The sequence below is a fragment of the Stomoxys calcitrans genome, chromosome 4, assembly GCF_963082655.1.
Source record: "Stomoxys calcitrans chromosome 4, idStoCalc2.1, whole genome shotgun sequence".
NCBI lineage: Eukaryota > Metazoa > Arthropoda > Insecta > Diptera > Muscidae > Stomoxys > Stomoxys calcitrans.
Genome location: NC_081555.1, coordinates 161,033,666 through 161,051,472, shown reverse-complemented (window position 1 = coordinate 161,051,472; position 17,807 = coordinate 161,033,666). Strand labels below are relative to the sequence as shown.

Sequence of the window (17,807 nt, the reverse complement as noted above, 5' to 3'; positions counted from 1 at the left end):
CTTTTTTTATAAGAAAGAGTTATCGGATATACTTTTTCTACAAGAAAAAGTTATCGGATAAACTTTTTCTACAAGAAAAAGTTATCGGATAAACTTTTTCTATAAGAAAAAGTTATCGGATAAACTTTTTCTATAAGAAAAAGTTATCGGATAAACTTTTTCTATAAGAAAAAGTTATCGGATAAACTTTTTCTATAAGAAAAAGTTATCGGATAAACTTTTTCTATAAGAAAAAGTTATCGGATAAACTTTTTCTATAAGAAAAAGTTATCGGATAAATTTTTCTATAAGAAAAAGTTATCGGATAAAGTTTTTTTATAAGAAAAAGTTATGGGATAAAATTTTTCCATGAGAAATACCAACCGGATAAACTTTTTTATGAGCAAAAGTTATTGAAATTTTTTTATAAGAAAAACTTATTGGATAAATTATTTCTATAAAAAAGTTGTCGGATAAACTTTTTCAACAAGAAAAATTTATCGGATAAACTTTTTCTATAAGAAAAAGTTATCGGATAAACTTTTTCTATAAGAAAAAGTTATCGGATAAACTTTTTCTACAAGAAAAAGTTATCGGATAAACTTTTTCTATAAGAAAAAGTTATCGGATAAACTTTTTCCACAAGAAAAAGTTATCGGATAAAGTTTTTCTATAGAAAAAGTTATCGGATAAATTTATCTATAAGAAAAAGTTATGGGATAAACTTTTCTATAAAAAAATTTATCGGATAAACTTTATCTACAAGAAAAAGTTATTGGATAAAAAAATGTTATCGGACAAACTTTTCCTATGAGAAATACCAACCGGATAAATTTTTTATGTAAGAAAAACTTATCGGATAAACTTTTTCTATAAGATAAAGTAATCGGATAAAGTTTTTTATGAGCAAAAGTTATTGGAATTGTTTTTTTCTATAGGAAAAACTTATCGGATAAATTATTTCTATAAAAAAGTTGTCGTGTAAACTTTTTCTACAAGAAAAAGTTATCGGATAAATTTTCTAAAAGAAAAAGTTATCGGATAAACTTTTTCTATAAGAAAAAGTTATCGGATAAACTTTTTCTATAAGAAAAAGTTATCGGATAAACTTTTTCTATAAGAAAAAGTTATCGGATAAACTTTTTCTATAAAAAAAGTTATCGGATAAACTTTTTCTATAAGAAAAAGTTATCGGATAAATTTTTCTATAAGAAAAAGTTATGGGATAAACTTTTTCTATAAGAAAAAGTTGTCGGATAAACTTTTTCTATAAGAAAAAGTTATCGGATAAACTTTTTCTATAAGAAAATATTATCGGATAAATATTTTCTATAAGAAAAAGAAATTGGATAAACGTTTTCCATAAGAAAAAAATATCGCATAAACATTTTCTATAAGAAACGAATTTCGGATAAATGTTTTCTGTAAGAAAAAGTTAATCAATTATAATTTTTCTAAAAGAAAATTTCAACGTATAAATTTCTTCTGTAAAAAAGATAAAGATTTTCTGTAAGAAAGATTTATAGATAAATTGTTTTTATAAGAAAGAGTTTTTGGATGAACTTTTTTCTCAGAAAAGTTATCAGAAAAACTTTTTTCCCAGATAAAGTTGTCATAAGAAAAAGTTAAATAAAAGTTAATAAACTTTCTCTTCAAGAATAGTGTAACGGATAAACTTTTTCTATAAGAAAAGTGTATCGGATTAACCTAACAATAGAAAAGAACTTTGTCTCTAAGAAAAGTTGAGCAGATAACGATTTTGTATAAGAAAAGTTTATCGGATAAACTTTTTTCATGAAAAAGTTATCAAACCAACTTTTTTCAAGAAAAAGTTATAAGACTAACTTTTTTTTAAGAAAAAGTTATCAGACAAACTTTTTTTAGTGAAAGTTATCGGTTAAACGTTTTTTTACAAGAAAAAGTAATCGGATAAACATTTTCTATAAGAAAAGTTAAACGAACTAGCCTTTCCTATAAGATAAGTTCATAGGTTTACATTTTTCTTATAAGAAAAGTTTATCGTAGCGCAGGGGTTAGCATTTCCGCCTATGACGCTGAACGATTAGGTTCGAATCCTGCCAAGATCAGCAGAAAAAAATGTCAGCGGTGGTTTTCCCCTCCTAATGCTGGCAATATTTGTGAGGTACTATGCCATGTAATAACTTCTCTACAAGGAGGCACGCCGTTCGGACTCGGCTATAAAAAGGAGGCACAAAAATATTATGACCTTTGGTCATTGAATGTTTGATCTTGATTTTTGTTGACTAAAAAAACTATTTATAGTAAGAAACACTTACAAATATTTTCTCAGCTAATTGACTTTTCTTACGCTTGGATCTTTGTCTGGGTTATTAAAATTGCTTTATTAAAAGTTTCCAATAATTTTCAATTACCAACATTAAGGTTTATTCTCTCCTCTACTGAAATGAAGCTATTAATTAAAACAATTGAAATGCAGTTTCAAATGCGGGTACCCCTATTTTAATTAATAACATAAACTTCAATCAAAATATATGTACATAATTATGGACATTTAACGGCACAAAATATTCACATCATTCAACAAAAACACTGAAGAATGCGACAATGATGACAGAGTCATCGATGATGTGATGTGAGCTCAATGTGACTCGTGCCACATTTTAGACGATAACTACATTGTCGACCGGATGGCACGACTCCCTTTACCCATTAAGTGAGGGGTTGAAAACTGAATACACAGGACTCGTTGTCGTTGTCGTTGTGTCAGTCAGTCATCAATCGCATGCATGACAATAATCTTGGTCCTAGTTGTCGAGCGGCTCTTTCTAAAGGCCCATAAAAACATAAACAAACTCAAACTTCACGGATGGAATGACTCACAGATGGATGAATTGGCTGTTGTACAGTGTAATCGGGTGCTACGGTCCTGGCTCCTCGTTTGCCTAAGACAACCAGCACGCACATACTACACTAACTTAAATTACTCTCACTCTTCAGCAGGATGAATTGTTGTTGTTGTAGTGGTCGCTGTCGCCGCCATAGTCATTCTTTCATTTAATGATTTCCATTATATTTTTTTTTCGCTATTTCTCTTGTGCGCCGCCACCATTATCCATTTTTATTTTGTTTTTTCGCATGTCCTTCATTTATGTGTACTCTCACTCATCCAGATACAATATGTATATCGCTCCATATAGGATGGAGATGAAGGATAATAATTTTCATTGCGAAAACAAGCGGGCGCTAGCAAGGATAGACAGAGGAATAGACTGACTGTTGGCCATCACAGCCATGAAGAAACTCAATTGACATGGAATTTATGCCATTTTGGTATTCCCAATTTTTATATATGGGAATTTTTGCCTAGATATGAAATCCAGCACTCTTTTTTCGTTTCTTTCTATGCTGGAGCAAAATTTTTAATACCCTGTTGCCAAATTTCTCTAGTTAAGAGAGTTTTGTGAATTACTAACGCCTATGTGGTTGGAATTGACAATTTCACTGAGCACTGATTGAAATGTGGTTAACCGCCAAATATGAATAAATCCCCATGGGAGTAAAATTTATTGGGATAGAAGTCAATCATAATAAAAATGGTATAAATTATTAGCAAAGCAGAATAGGTATAGTAATGATAAAATTTCAAATGTGTAAACTTGCATTAAGTTTGACCGGGACAATTATTATAAACCCTTCATTATGGGTAGCATTTGCCGAATTCTTTGGACCAAACATAAATGAGGTTCCCAAAAGAATTCCACATAAAAAATTTTATTATAGTTAGAAAAGAACTAGGTGCTGTAGGTACTCAAAAAATCATACCGGAAGATTGGCTTTATATGGGGGTATGGCCGATATGCCAAACGATCCACATCTAATAGAAATATTTGTGCCATAAGGACGCATTAAAAGACCCCGGTTTCTTCAAGTCTATTCCAAACTTGATTCTGAGATATGTTTGAATCTTATTCGACGATTGTTCAATCGAGATCTATTTGTCCTCATCATCATTCTGTAATCATTATGCAGGATTTCCATGTTTTCTTCCATAAGTCCGGTCGCGCAATGATCGGTTATGACTTCTATTACAGCACTCAGTGACCTCTTGTTAACAATCCCATGGCAGCCGGTTGTATGTACCGGATTGACCCGATGAATTCCTTCATCGACAAGGGCTGCCGCCTCAGTATACCACACATTGCTACTACAACAACAACCTCTTCTTAAAATCAAACATTTTTCAGCCCTTTTCTGGTTGACATTAGCCCAGAGAGTTTTGGTAATTCACCAACCATGTAAAGATTCTCAACTTATTATGACATCCGTACTGATCATCCTCTCTATTTGGTTCCAAAGATCGACAAATATCAAGTATAGGACACAGGCAAATGGTTTTCTAACTTCCTTGATCCCCTCCTTGCATATTTTTGATCTCTCATTTGCCAAAATATCATTGCGAGAGGGTACCCAACATTGCGTTATAAAGGGTGATTTTTTTAGCTATTATCTTTTTGGCAACACTGGTTTAAACAGCTCACGCACACTTCGTGTTTTGTTTCACTGTCAAACATCTTCAGTTTGTTCTCTAATTTATCCATGAATAGTTTTACAAACAAACGACGCTTGCAAATCATAGAATTTTTGTTATCAGAATGCGTGGTCTGTTAAGAAAGTTCATCGGGCGCTTCTTCCATTGAGCAACGAAGGTCATCTTTGGCTCAATGGGTACATAAATAAGCAGAATGGTCGATTTGGAGTGAAGATCAGCCAGAAGCATTGTAAGAGCTACCAATGTTTGTAGAAGCTAACAGTGTTTGGAGCAGTTTATGGGCTGGTGGCATCATTGGACCGTACTTCTTCAAAGATGATGCGAATCGTAACGTAGCTGTGAATGGTGAGCCCTATCGTGAGATGATACCCAACTTTTTTTTTGCCCAAAATGCAACAGCTCGGCTTGCATGACATGTGATTTCAACAAGACGGTGCCACATGCCACACAGCACGTGTAACAAATGACTTATTGAGAGGCAAGTTCGGTGAACTTTTTATTTCACGTTCGGGAATTGGCCGCCTGGATCGTGCGATTTAACTCCTTAAGACAAGCCCGCTTCAATTGACGCATTGAAAAACAACATTGTAATATTTGTTCGTGAGATACCGGCCGAAATGTTGAAAAGAGTGTGCCAAAATTGGACTAAGCGGATGTACCATTTGAAGCGCAATCACGGTCAACATTTGCATGAAAAAATCTTCAAACATTAGGACAGTACTATCAATGCAAATGAAGATTTCAAGTATTCTAAATTTGATGTGTCTTTTTGAAAACTTTCTGTAATTTATTTAGAATTCTAAACACTCCGCCACGCATTTCCAATTTGCCTTGAACTCAAGGGCTTGAGCTACTGCCACATAAACCCAGAGTTTAGGGGACAGTAGAGTCTTTTCCCTGAATTTCGACTGCGTTTATCGGTATGGCATAGACGAAGGCCTAAAGAACCCTGCACACGGCCGGCAGTTTCATAGACATGTTAAGATTTGGAGCACCATTATCTAATACACGGGATAACTCACCGGCAAGGGATAACTTACCCGGGTGGTGCTCAACACGGGCTAAAACTTTGAGCTCCCATCTGTGTGGTGTTCATCGTTATCAAGAGAAGCTTAGTTGAAAGCTACCGGGTGCGTCCACAGGTTGCGGATAGTGGAATGCTTAATGTGGAGTAACTGTTACAGTTTAAACACGGGTAATCAGCGGTATCGCGTGGAGAGTCTCACTGAGTGCCTATGGTGCTCTATATGACAAGGCGAGATATGGGTGTTTTTAAATAACCAATGGCCATAATGTTCTCATGGCGACCGGTCCTATGGATCGAAACGAGCTTGCTCACCTATAGCAGCTGGACGAGGATCGCTACCTTCAAATGCAAATGTTGACATCGCGAATCCCAAATTTTCCAACCCGAAATGGTCTCGGTTGTAGATAGTCTGCTACCGCAGTCTTCTCTTCGCATTCATAGTATTCAGAATAACTATACCCATACACCCATAGAAAAAATCAAGCACGGCGTTGATAAAGTGACCACATTCGTTCATAAAATGAATCAACACACAGATGTTATCACATCAACCACAAATGTTCATAAATCGACAGCAGTATTTCTGAATGGAATGTCCACACCCATTCACATTCTAGGAACGTCTAGTGCACATTTCTTTTAAAAGATTGCCACAAGTTTTTGTATGCTTCTGAGTATCGAACTTGTGTTCCATCCATTCCGTTGAAGGTTTACAAACGCCTTATCCCATTGCACCAAAGCCAGCTATGTATGTGGGAGCTATATCTGTTGATCGACTGATTCGAATCTTTGTTATAGCTGTTGAAGATTATTGGAGAAATCATTTTGCAAAATTTGAGGCTAATCGGATAAGATTTGCGTACTCTCAAGGCTCAAGAAGTCAAATTGGGAGTTCGGGTTATATGGGGGCTATTTTCTAAAGTTCCAAAATGTAGCAACCATCGAAGAAAAATTCAAGTTTGCAAATTTGTCCATTAACATTTCATTGAGGAACAGGGGCAAACTTCTCATATATCAATGAGTGCTGTCTGATTCCAGTTTTAGCTCAATGATAAGGCGTCATAGGTGGACGCCTTATCATTTAGGCCACCGTACCTCTGCGGTACGGTGGCCTCCAGAAAGTACGAAGTTCTTATATTGGTACGATTTTGATGAAATGTTGCACAACGACTTCTACATCCGACATCGAAACCAAATATGGTCCGAACTGGTCCATAACGTGATTTAGCTTCAAAAGCATAGCAAGGAAGCAACAACCTTGTCAAATTTGATCCATGGACGGTAAATTAGGTTCGGCACGGCCGATGGGGGTATACTAATCCGTTTGTAACACCTCGAAATATTGATCTAGAACCCCATAAAGTATATATATTCTTGATCGTCTCGGTCCGTCTGTAGAAATTACGATAGCGGTCGAACTCCTAAAGCTAGCCGCTTGAAATTTTTTCCAGATGTTTAATATTGATGCAGATCGTTGGAGATTGCAAATGTGTCTTCTGTTATGACTTTCAACAACTGTCCAAATCGGTCTATAACCAGCTCCCATATGTTAGTAGAATCCATGATGGTGGGTTCTCAAGATTCAGCCTGGCCTGGAACTTAGCACGACTTTACTTGTTTGATGTTCTCCTCTGTTTTTACGTCGACAGAAGAAAATTAACTCACTTTTGGTACGATTTTTCGTACTTTCAGTACTATTTTACAACTTTCAGTAAAAGTTTTTGTGCTTAGGGAAAGATTTTTATATTATCACTTTTTGAGCAGATTTTTAATTTAGTCCGTATAGTACTTTTCGCACTATTGGTAAGATTTTTCCTTACTTTTAGTAAGATTTTTCGTATTTTTAGTAGGATTTTTTTGTATTACATATATACATATATACCTTATATTGTCAGTACGATTTTAGTACCTGTTTGTACTTTTAGTACGATTTTTTCACTTTTAAGTACGTTTTTTGTACTTTTAGTACGATTTTTGTACTTTAGAACGATTTTTGTACTTTTAGTACGATTTTTGTACTTTTAGTACGATTTTTGTATGTTTAGTAAGATTTTTGTACTTTTAGTACGATTTTTGTACTATTAGTACGATTTTTGTACTTTTAGTACTATTAGTACGATTTTTGTACTTTTAGTACTATTAGTACGATTTTTGTACTTTTAGTACGATATTTGTACTTTAAGTGCGATTTTTCTTACCTTTAGTACGAGTTTGGTGCTTTTAGTACTATAAGAGATTTTTTGCCCAGTTTTCATTTAATCCCTTTTTCTAACGCCGAAAATATGAAGCTATAGTGCTTTCGGTACGATTTTTCGAACTTTTAGTAAATTTTTTATAACTTTAAGTAAGTTTTTTTGTACGATATGGAACCTGATAGTCTACGCATAAGTCAAAATGTATAGCTCTAAATTTAGTCCCAATAAAGTGCTAAAGAGTACCAGTCGTAGCATTAAAAGTACGCTTCCGTACTTTTGGTACGATTTTTCGTACATCGAATCTGATTTTTCGTAGTTTTAGTACAATTTTTCGTACTTTTTGTACGATTTGTCGTTCTTTTAGTACGAGTTTACATTTTATCCCTTTGTTCGCCGATAAAATTACTTTTTCGTACATTTGTTACGATTTTTTGTAATTTTGGTACAAATTATCGTGTTTTTAGTACGGTTTTGTTCATTTAGTATGATTTTCGTACTTTACATATGATTTCTCGTACTTAACATACGATTTTTCTTAATTTAAGTACGATTAATTTCCATTTCTTTCGTACTTTCAGTACAAATTTGTGTACAGTTTTTATTTTATACCCTTTTTTCGCCAAATATCTTTCTTCATAAATCCAAACACTGAATTTTCGTTTTTGATTTTTCTCCCTGAAGTCTATTCACACACTGCCGCAATCTTTTCAGTATTTGACATTGGCCTAACAATAAAATAAAATCTTACTCTACATACAGATAAATGATATAACAATAAAACGATTTAACAAATAAATTATTTTATATAGCACTGGACTGTACTGCACTGTGCAGTGGTCTGATTTGGTTTAGTCTTCTAGTCCAAGCTACAGTTCCACCACATAACGACTACTGCCCGTAGAACTGATGGAATAGTAGCTGTTCTCTAAAGGAAGAGAAGAAAATGTCACAAATTTAATAAAAAAAATTCAGAAATATTAAGAATCCACCATACCTTCATCACTATCAAATGAATAATATCTCTCTGCATCATCCCTTGTCATGCTGCGTCGACTGCGGTGAGTATTCAAAAACTCCGTTTCCTTGCGCATGGAAATCGGAGTCACTTCGGTGGAACCCATTAGGCTGGAGGGAAAATCCATGGGTGAACCATATTCGGAATTCGATTGACTATAATTGGAATTTCGATCGAATTGATTGAAGGAATTTGTGGTGCTGCCGGGGGTGGGGGTTAACAAAAGATTCGTAGGTGAAGACGAAGGCTCTGGCTGGGGCTGAGATGTTGTTATCAAAGGTGGTGGCGCTCTATTGAGTTTCTTGGATGATTTTCTGGAGGTTTGGAGATTGTTGTTGTTGTTGTTATTGAAGGAAGTTTCTTCTGTTTTGGTAGCAATGTTGGTCTCCAGAGTCATGTTAGCATTTGTTGGTGTTCTATCTCGGGAAAATGTTTGCCTCACTGGCATAACATCTTCATCTGGTATTATGTTGAGAGGCTGTAGAAGGGGCTCATTTTCGTTTATAATATTTTTATTCACATCCTTCAGTTCTAATTTCTCTAGACGTTTGATGGTCTCCTCTTCGTCATCGCTAAATATCTCCTCGGATTCTTGAGTCATATAATTTCGCTTTGGTATAATACGTGGTCTTCCCTGTGGCTCAAAACGTGATATCAGTTTATTGACTTTCCCCACATCTTGGGGTTTCACCTGTTCCGAATAGGCCAAACGTAGGGAGGCTGTCTTCACCAGAGGCTTGGCCACCTTTGACACTGAGGGAGTTCGCTCAGGTATTTTTGGAGGACCCGCAATGGGTCTATTGGGGGGTAAAGGTGGTTTGGTTTGCGGTAAAGGTGGTGGCGGCGAGGGAGTTCGTTCTTTTTGTAGAGCAGGTGGTGGTGGTGGGGGAGCCTGCTGCTGAGCTTTATACACCTTGGGAGATGTTTGTCTTTGCGGTAGAGGTGGTGGTGGCGGCGATTGCACTGGTGGTGGTGAAGGTGCCGACGATGGAGGACGATCCATATCCTCGATTTCATCACTATCCTGATCATCCTCTTTGTAGCTGGAATCCTCCTCATCATCAGGGGTCTCATTGGGATCCACATTGCCCATGAGACTTTCTTGACTATTGGCATATTGGAAATTGGCCAATTTGGGTTTAGCTGCTGCAATTATGGTAGGAAGAGGTTTTATTTCTTCCTGGAGTAAGCACTCTCGACTACTGCCATGCAATTGAGTTGCCAGATTGGATTCTATGGTTAACTGATCTCTGGGTATTTCCCCAAGTCTTTGTTGTAGATTTGCTACTGCTTCTTCCACAAGAGGGACTTGATTTGTTGCAAGGGGAGGTTGGACTAAAGGTTTAGTTATTTGGAAAGTGTTGCCAGATGGTTTATTACCATTGGGATTCTGATTATGTTTTGGGATTTCTCCCATTTCTTTGGCTTCGGTTTCGGCTTTTGCTTCGACTTTGACAGGCTGCTTGTTGTTTACCTCTCTGCTGGCAACTATTCCTCGACAATTTTCCAATAAATTCTCGGCCAGATCTATGGCAATTGTTGGCAAATCTGCCAGGTCCTCATCCTCACTTATATGCAGAACCACATTATCCAGGGAACTCTTCGGGGCCAGGGGCGGAGTTACACTGGCCTCTGCTTCCTTGATTTTGTTGTCATTTTCCTCTGATCTTAGAATTTTGGTAATTCTCGAGGAGTTATCATCATCAGCAGCATTGTCATATTCATCATCACTGCTATCATCCTCCTGTTCTTCATCCTCTGCACTGTTATTGTTTTTTGTTTGTTGTTCCTTGGCCTCCATTTCAATTTTGACCACTGGCGTATTTTTCAATTCATCATCGAAATCTTCAAAAATATGCAAAGCCTGACCCTGTTGTTTGTGTAGCTCAAAGATGTCAATGCTCTTGGTCTTGTAAAGACTGTCTTTGGTATTATCAGCTACCGCACCAACTTTCCAAGGTCCCTCCTCTTCCTCTAGGTCGATATGACGATTGCCTATCAGTCCTATGGCCGTAGAAGGCTCTCGATTAACACCTCTCAGCCACGAAGATTCATCGGAACTGGAATCCATGGACTGATTGCGTGAATAGGCCCTCTGTGGGCTTGTGGAGTCCAAGGAATCCTTGGACAAATCCCGTTTTATTGTTCTGCACTTCCTGGAGGGTGAACTTGCAGCATTAAAGGCTGAAATAATCTCACGATTAGGTATCCAATTGTCTGCTTTGGTTTCCGGCGTGGAAGGCTTTGGTGAATCTGTGGGTGAACCCTTAGGGGACTCTTGGTAATCTGGTGGCAACTCTGTTATATAGGGTGAGGAGGTGGAAGAGCGTGAGGGTATGGGTCTTGTCACCGCTATAATCAAAGTCGATTCAAAGACATCGGAATTATCCTGGTGTATGAGCACACGTGGTAGCATGTCATCATCTTCGTCGCCAGTGGAGTCAGGGTGTATGGGTTTGGCACTCCAAGCGGCTCGTGATAAAGGCACCAAAACATTGGGCTGATAGGGTTCCAAAGTGACTTTGGTGAGATCTTCCTCTTGCTCCTCTTCTTCGGGCTCTTCATCATCGGAGCTATAATAATGTCTGCTATTATCCTGAGCCTTAGCTAGGGCTTTGGCTGCAGGTTTCTTTGTTCTTCGGGCTGCTGATTCTTCTTCGCTATCTTCCAAATCCGATTCACCACTGGCATTATTAGCCACCCCAATTTCGGGTTTCTCTTTTTTATTCTTATCCTCTTCCTTGTCCTTGTCCCTGTCTTTCTCCTGTCTTTTGCGGAAATATTTTTTGGATTCCTTCAACTTTTCCATGGTCATTTGTGGCATTTGAGTGGCTGCCACCACACCCTTCTCCCACTGTAGCTTGGCTCGAGAGCGGAAACTTTCACGATAGGTGGCCCCACCCTCTTCGTCATCATCGGGATCATCTTGACTATGCTGCTTGCGCATGCGTATTTGCTGTAGCCTTTTGATCAAGGTTCCCTTTTTACGTTTCGGTGAGGTGGCACCACTCATTTCATCATCATCTTCGGTGTGGGAGGCCTTCTCGGAGGCCTTAATTTTGAAGCTCTTCTTCCAATCCTGCAATTTTGAGCTCAACTTTTGCAAAGGTGAGCCTGGTGTTTGCCTCTCCTCCTGCCCCTCCTCAGTGTGTTTATCCACATTATCCACCGAGCGGAAGCGTTTTAGACGCTCCGCAAATTGTTGACTCTTGGATTGTTTGACCTTGTCGCTTTGATTCTCCACATCGGATTCGGCTGCAGAAACCGAGGAGCGGGAGGGTAATTTTATGGATTTATGGAAACGTTTGAGATTCTCTTTGAAATTGCCCTTGGAGGAAGCCTTTTCTGAGGAGGCCTTCTCCGAGCCTCCAGGGGACTTTAGGGATTCCTGGGATTTTTGTCCCCTTAAAGGAGCCTTGCGTTTCTTTGTGGAACCACTGGATAAGGAATCATCAGCGCTGTTATTTTTCGACAGGGTGCCCTTTAGCCTATAGAGGCTGCTTTGAATGGGACTTAGGATTTTGGAACTGCGGCTTGCAGTCTTGGTCTGTTCTTCTGGACTGCCATCGACATTATCATCATCCATGGATAAGGATTCCTCTTGGCTAACATTTCTCAAATTGGCCAAGGGAGGGTTTTTAATGCTTTGGGATTTTTGTGTGGGCGGTCTCGGCGGCAATGGCCTTGTTTTTGGCCTTTTGGCTATGACCGTTTCCATTTCCAATTCTTGCTCTGCTGCTTGAAAATCCTCATCCTCTTCCTCATCGTCACCATCTTCCTTTTCATCCAGTGACAAGGATTCCTCTTGGCTCTCATTCTTCAATTCTCCCAAACCTTTTTTTATGCTCTTGGATTTTGTCATCTTTTGAGGAGGCGACAAATGTTCCTGCTTTTGGCTGAGCTTCTTCTTAAGGGCACTCTCTATGGGATGCAAAGGAATTTCTCGCATTTCAGCATCATCATCATCATCGACGTGCTGAGGTCTTTTAGCTGCCTTCAAGTGCTGTTGTATGCCATCGTCCTCCTCCAAGGACATATGCAAAGAATCCTTGCGCACTCTTGAGAAACGTGTGGCTGCTATTCCAGGCTTACGCTTGGGTGGCGATTGTTCCATGCCACTTTCATCACCGCTCTGCTCGCTCAAAGTTTTCTTGTTATGACTCTTCCATTGGTGGCTGGCTGAACCCTCTGGGCTGCCATCACCAAAGGATTCCTCGGACTTGCGACTTGAAAGTTTAAATTCAAATTCATAATCATCAGATATGCCACTATTGCGGCGAGCCTCAAACATCTGCTGGCGTTGGCGATCCTCTTCATAGCGATGCACATAATTGTCCACCTGTATGGTGTCCTGGCGCACCACTGTCTTTTTGACAAAAATATGCTTTAAACGAAACTCGGAGGCTTCCTTGTAGCCTTGTTTGGCCCTTTGCATGAGGGATTTTTTGGCTGGCGGCCCATCAGTGGCTTGTAGATGGCTGGGAGACATATCCAAGGAGGTTCTGGATATGGTGGATTTTTTCCTTGGACCATTTAGAGGTGAAGGACAATAATCCTCTATGCCCCCAGCACTGCGATAGGAGAATTCATCATCGTCATCATCATCGAAGTGGGAGCCTTTTAGGGTAGTGGGCCTATAACTGCGCCCGCCAACACCACCACCACCTCTATTCGTTTGACCTCTTACCGGTGATTGGCCCACCAATGAAGAAATGGTTGAAATTTTCCTTGGTGTATGATCCACAAAATCGGAAGGCGGTGCTAAGGGTATGGCAAATGCTTGCCCTGCTATATCAGAGCTCTCCGAACGGCGTGAGCTGGAACGTTTGGCATGTGGCGAAGTGTTGAGATCATCCCTTGAGCTGCGGAAAACCTTGCGGGATTTTAACTTTGACATTGATTTGGGTAACTTAATTTGGGTTACCATATCAGGCAAAGGTGGAATTTTAGCTGTAATCAAATAAGAGTATCAAAAAACGTAAGCCCTTAGATGATGATGATAAGGTAGAGGAAGTAGGGACCAAAGGGGGGAATCCATGGCTTTTATTTTAAAAGGTTTCCTTTGAAAAGACCACGCACGCTTGACATTCAAAACAAAATGCTACAACAAATCACGCACATTTTATTAGCTGCCAGCTAAGAGGGGTCTTATTGGCCCTCAGGTCCCCTCAAATATTGATTTTCACACCCTTGATACCCACCTCGTATTGAATCCACATCTATTTTTGAACATATACTGCGAAAATCCATTTTTTTTCTACACTTTCCTTTTTAATCACATAGGGACATATGAATCAAGCGTTTTGAAGTTAATTTCCAAATTTTTGTTTTTTTTTTTGTATTTTTTATTGATTTTTCACTTTATGTATCTTCACCAGCTGTCGTATTATCTTCAAGATATTTAATATAATTACTAAAGCCAAAATTATAGCGATCGAATTACCACCACCACTACCGTTCGCTGAGGTATCTGAGAACATTTTAGTGAATCTAACCCTTTGACTCCGATTCACTTTTCAATTTGTTGGTGCCATTCATTGTCGTTCGATGGTTGGGACTGTGTCGTTTCAATGGGGCTAATTGAATTAGCAAGTTTTCGCTTTCATTTTTTTTCTTTTTTTTTTGGTTTATTTTCCCCCACATTTTCGGTCTTATTCAGCGTCTTCTGTGTTGTTTTTTGCGCTCTGGCTTTTGTTGTTTTCATTTTCATGTTTTGGTTTTCTATTTTTCCATGTGTTGTTGTAAAAATCTACGGTTTTTTTTACCTTTTATTCACACAAAAGTGCTATGCGTCTAGCTAGTAATGTTGTGGGGGAGAGATACATGCTTGCACATTGGGTTGTTAAGCAGTGGCGGCAATGGAAATGGGGGCTCCAAAGTTGTGATTATAGTAAAACAAAATATTTTTTTTTTTTAAATAATTTTCCTCAAATGTTGTTAAATGTAATGAAGTTTTCTGTAACAACAGACTTAAACTCTAACCCTTAAACTGCGATTGGATAGAAAAATAAAAAAAAAATAAAAATAATGGTCCCATAGTGAAAAAACGTTACTAAATTGTTTGATATCTACAGGGGGGGGGGGGGGGGGGGGGGCGGACACTCCCCCTTACCCTAATTTTCAGAAACGCCAGATCTCGGTAATGGGTGCTTCGATTTTAGCGAAATTATGTGTGCTCTCTTTTAGTACACCAAAAATAAAAATTTGGTATCCAAATTTCGGATACTTAGGGGGGCCGCCCCACCCTAAAACCTACCAAATATATATTAAGACCAATCAGGACAATATGGGACTCAAATGAAAGGTATTTAAGACAAGAAAACGTATTTGATATCCAATTGTCGGACCAAGTGTTAGGGGGACCACCCCAACCCCTAAAACACCCCTAAATCGGACATATTTACCGGCCATAGCAATATGGGGCTCAAATGAAAGGTATTTGGGAGTAGACCATGAATCTGATATCAAAATTCGCGACCACTTGCCTAGGTGACGTCCCACCCCCTAAACAACCCCCAAATGGGAAGAATTTGCTCACCATGACAATTGGGGTATTAAAGGGAGTGGAACGCTATATTGAAAGTATTTAGGGCCCGTAGCCCAAACCGGAGATATTTGTTGACTTTTGCAATAAGGGGTTAAATGAAAGGTATTTGAGATAAGAAAACGAATTTGATATCCAATTGTCGGACCAAGTGTTCACCCCTAAAACACCCCTAAATCGGTCATATTTACCGACCATGGCAATATGGGCTCAAATGAAAGGTAGACCACGAATCTGATATGAAAATTTGCGACCAACTGTCTAGGGGACGTCCCACCCCCTAAACAACCCCCAAATGGGAAGAATTTGCTCACCATGACAATTGGGGTATTAAAGGGAGTGGATCGCGATATTGATAGTATTTAGGGCCCATAGCCCAAACCGGACATATTTGTTGACTTTTGCAAAAGGGGGTTAAATGAAAGGTATTTGAGATTAGAAAACGAATTTGATATCCAATTTTGAGGCCAATGCCAAAAAGGAGTTTTAAATGAATAATATTTGAGAGTAGAGGAGGGCTAAGTGTTTGGGGGAGCACCCCTTTCCACAACACACCCCTAGAATCTGAAACCAGAATCTAGAATCCATGTATTTGGGTCACCGCCCCTTTTCCAAAACACCCTCCAAAGAGTACACATGTTGGGGCCAAGAGTTTGAGATAATATGGGGTTTAAATAAATGGTATTTATTCACCCCTGAAAACACCACCAAATCGGAAATCATGACAACATCGGGCTGAAATAAAGACTTTTAAGGATAAAGTATATCACACATCCAAACGTTAATGACCCTAAACCCTCCGAGCGAATTCTTAAACCAATAAGGATCATAAAGGATTCAGATAAAGGTATTTATATTCGCGTACTGTTAGTCAAGCGATATATTGGGTTGCCCAAAAAGTAATTGCGGATTTTTTAAAATAAAGTAAATGCATTTTTAATAAAACTTAGAATGAACTTTAATCAAATATAAGTCAACGCCGACTATATGAAAAATCCGCAATTACTTTTTGGGCAACCCAATACATATACTATTTTCGTAGCATGGTATTTCACTTAAGGCTCTTTAATTGTCGAAAATTCATACTCAAAGTATAATTTTCTTCCATACAAAGTCAGAGAAGGCGCAGCGGAGCGGGCCCCGTTCAGCTTGTCTTCTAGAGGGCGATATTCTCGTCCGATTTGATTGAAATTTTGCACATGGTGTTTTGGTATCACTTCCAACAACTGCGATAAGTATGGCTCAAATCAGTCGATGTTTTGATATAGCTGCCATATAATCCGATCTTGGGTCTTGACTTCTTGAGCCTCTAGAGGGCGGAATTCTCGTCCGATTCGACTGAAATTATGCACGTAGTGTTTTGGTATCACTTTCAACAACTGTACTAAGTATGTTTCAAATCGATTCATAATCTGGTATAGCTGTCATATAAACCGATCTTGGGTCTTGACTTCTTGAGCCAATAGAGCGCGCAGTTCTCATCCGATTTGGTTGAAATTTCGCATGAGATGTTTTGTTATGACTTCCAACAACTGTGCCAAGTATGGCGCGAATTGGCCCTTAACCTGATATAGCTGCCATATAAACCGATCTGGGATCTTGACTTCCTGAGCCTCTAGAGGGCGCAATTTTCCTCCGATTTGGCAGAAATTTTGTACAGCGGCTTCACTCATGACCTTCTACGTATGTGTCTAATATGATCTAAATCGATTAATAGCTTGATACTGCTCTAATATAAACCTATCTTCCGATTTTGCTTCTTGAGCCCCTACAAGGCGCAATTCTTATCCAAATGAACTGAAATATTACACAATGACTTTTACAATGTTCAGCATTCATTTATGGTCCGAATTGGACTATAACTTGTTTATTTTTTCTTTGTTTTCTTTATTATTGATGGCCTGTTTTCTTCATAGGTTTCTTTGTAGTTCATGATTTTATTATAACCACCACCATAGGATCGGGTAGGTTCGTCAAAGACTCCATAAAGTATATATATTCTTGATCGTCTCGACGTCTTGAGTCGATCTAGCCATGTCCGTCTTCCGTCCCTCTGCCGAAATCACGATAGCAGTCGAACGCGTCCGTCTGCCGAAATCACGATAGCAGTCGAACACGTAAAGTTAGCCGTTTGAATTTTTGCACAGATACCTTATATTCATGTAGGTCGTTGGGGACTACAAATGGGCCATATCGGTTCAAATTTGGATATAGCTCCCATATAAACCGATCTCCCGATTTGACTCATTTGATTTGATAACCCCAATTTTTCCGTTATGACTTACAACAACTTTTGCATTTTTCGTATTACATTGTTGTCTCGTTTGGCGGTCATCCTTGAGGGGTCTTGTTACTTGTCCATCCCTTGCTCAATGATCGCCTTATAATAGACGAATTTCTTAATCGAATGCAAATTTGCTGGCGCCCGATCATAAACTTGTTGAATTTTATTTTTTAACTTTGTTCAAATTTGTTACCATTTTACCATCAACCACTTTTGTTTTTGCTAGCTTTTC

The 17,807-nt window shown here is 38.5% G+C and overlaps 2 protein-coding genes across 5 annotated transcripts in view; one reads left to right on the top strand and one right to left on the bottom strand.

Moving 5' to 3' along the window:
* LOC106085484 (neuroglian) overlaps positions 1 to 17,807 on the top strand; it is a 225,563-nt gene that overhangs the window by 61,067 nt on the left and 146,689 nt on the right. The window lies entirely within an intron of this gene.
* LOC106085483 (protein PIP82) lies at positions 8,386 to 14,288 on the bottom strand. The gene is made up of 3 exons (XM_013249749.2): positions 13,949 to 14,288; positions 8,727 to 13,697; positions 8,386 to 8,657 (listed from the first exon to the last, which is right to left on the bottom strand). The coding sequence occupies exons 1-3, from the start codon at positions 13,995 to 13,997 to the stop codon at positions 8,599 to 8,601; spliced, it is 5,079 nt and encodes a 1,692-aa protein (XP_013105203.2). The 5' UTR covers positions 13,998 to 14,288; the 3' UTR covers positions 8,386 to 8,598.

Bases quoted from the DNA above. Each gene is read 5' to 3' on its own strand.
- LOC106085483 (XM_013249749.2), bottom strand. From the start codon at position 13,997: ATGGATTTTCGCAGTATATGTTCAAAAATAGATGTGGATTCAATACGA. The intron at 13,698-13,948 runs GTGGGTATCAAG...ATTTGATTACAG, and splicing joins AGATGTGGATTCAATACGAG to CTAAAATTCCACCTTTGCCT. The intron at 8,658-8,726 runs GTATGGTGGATT...CTCTTCCTTTAG, and splicing joins TTCATTTGATAGTGATGAAG to AGAACAGCTACTATTCCATC.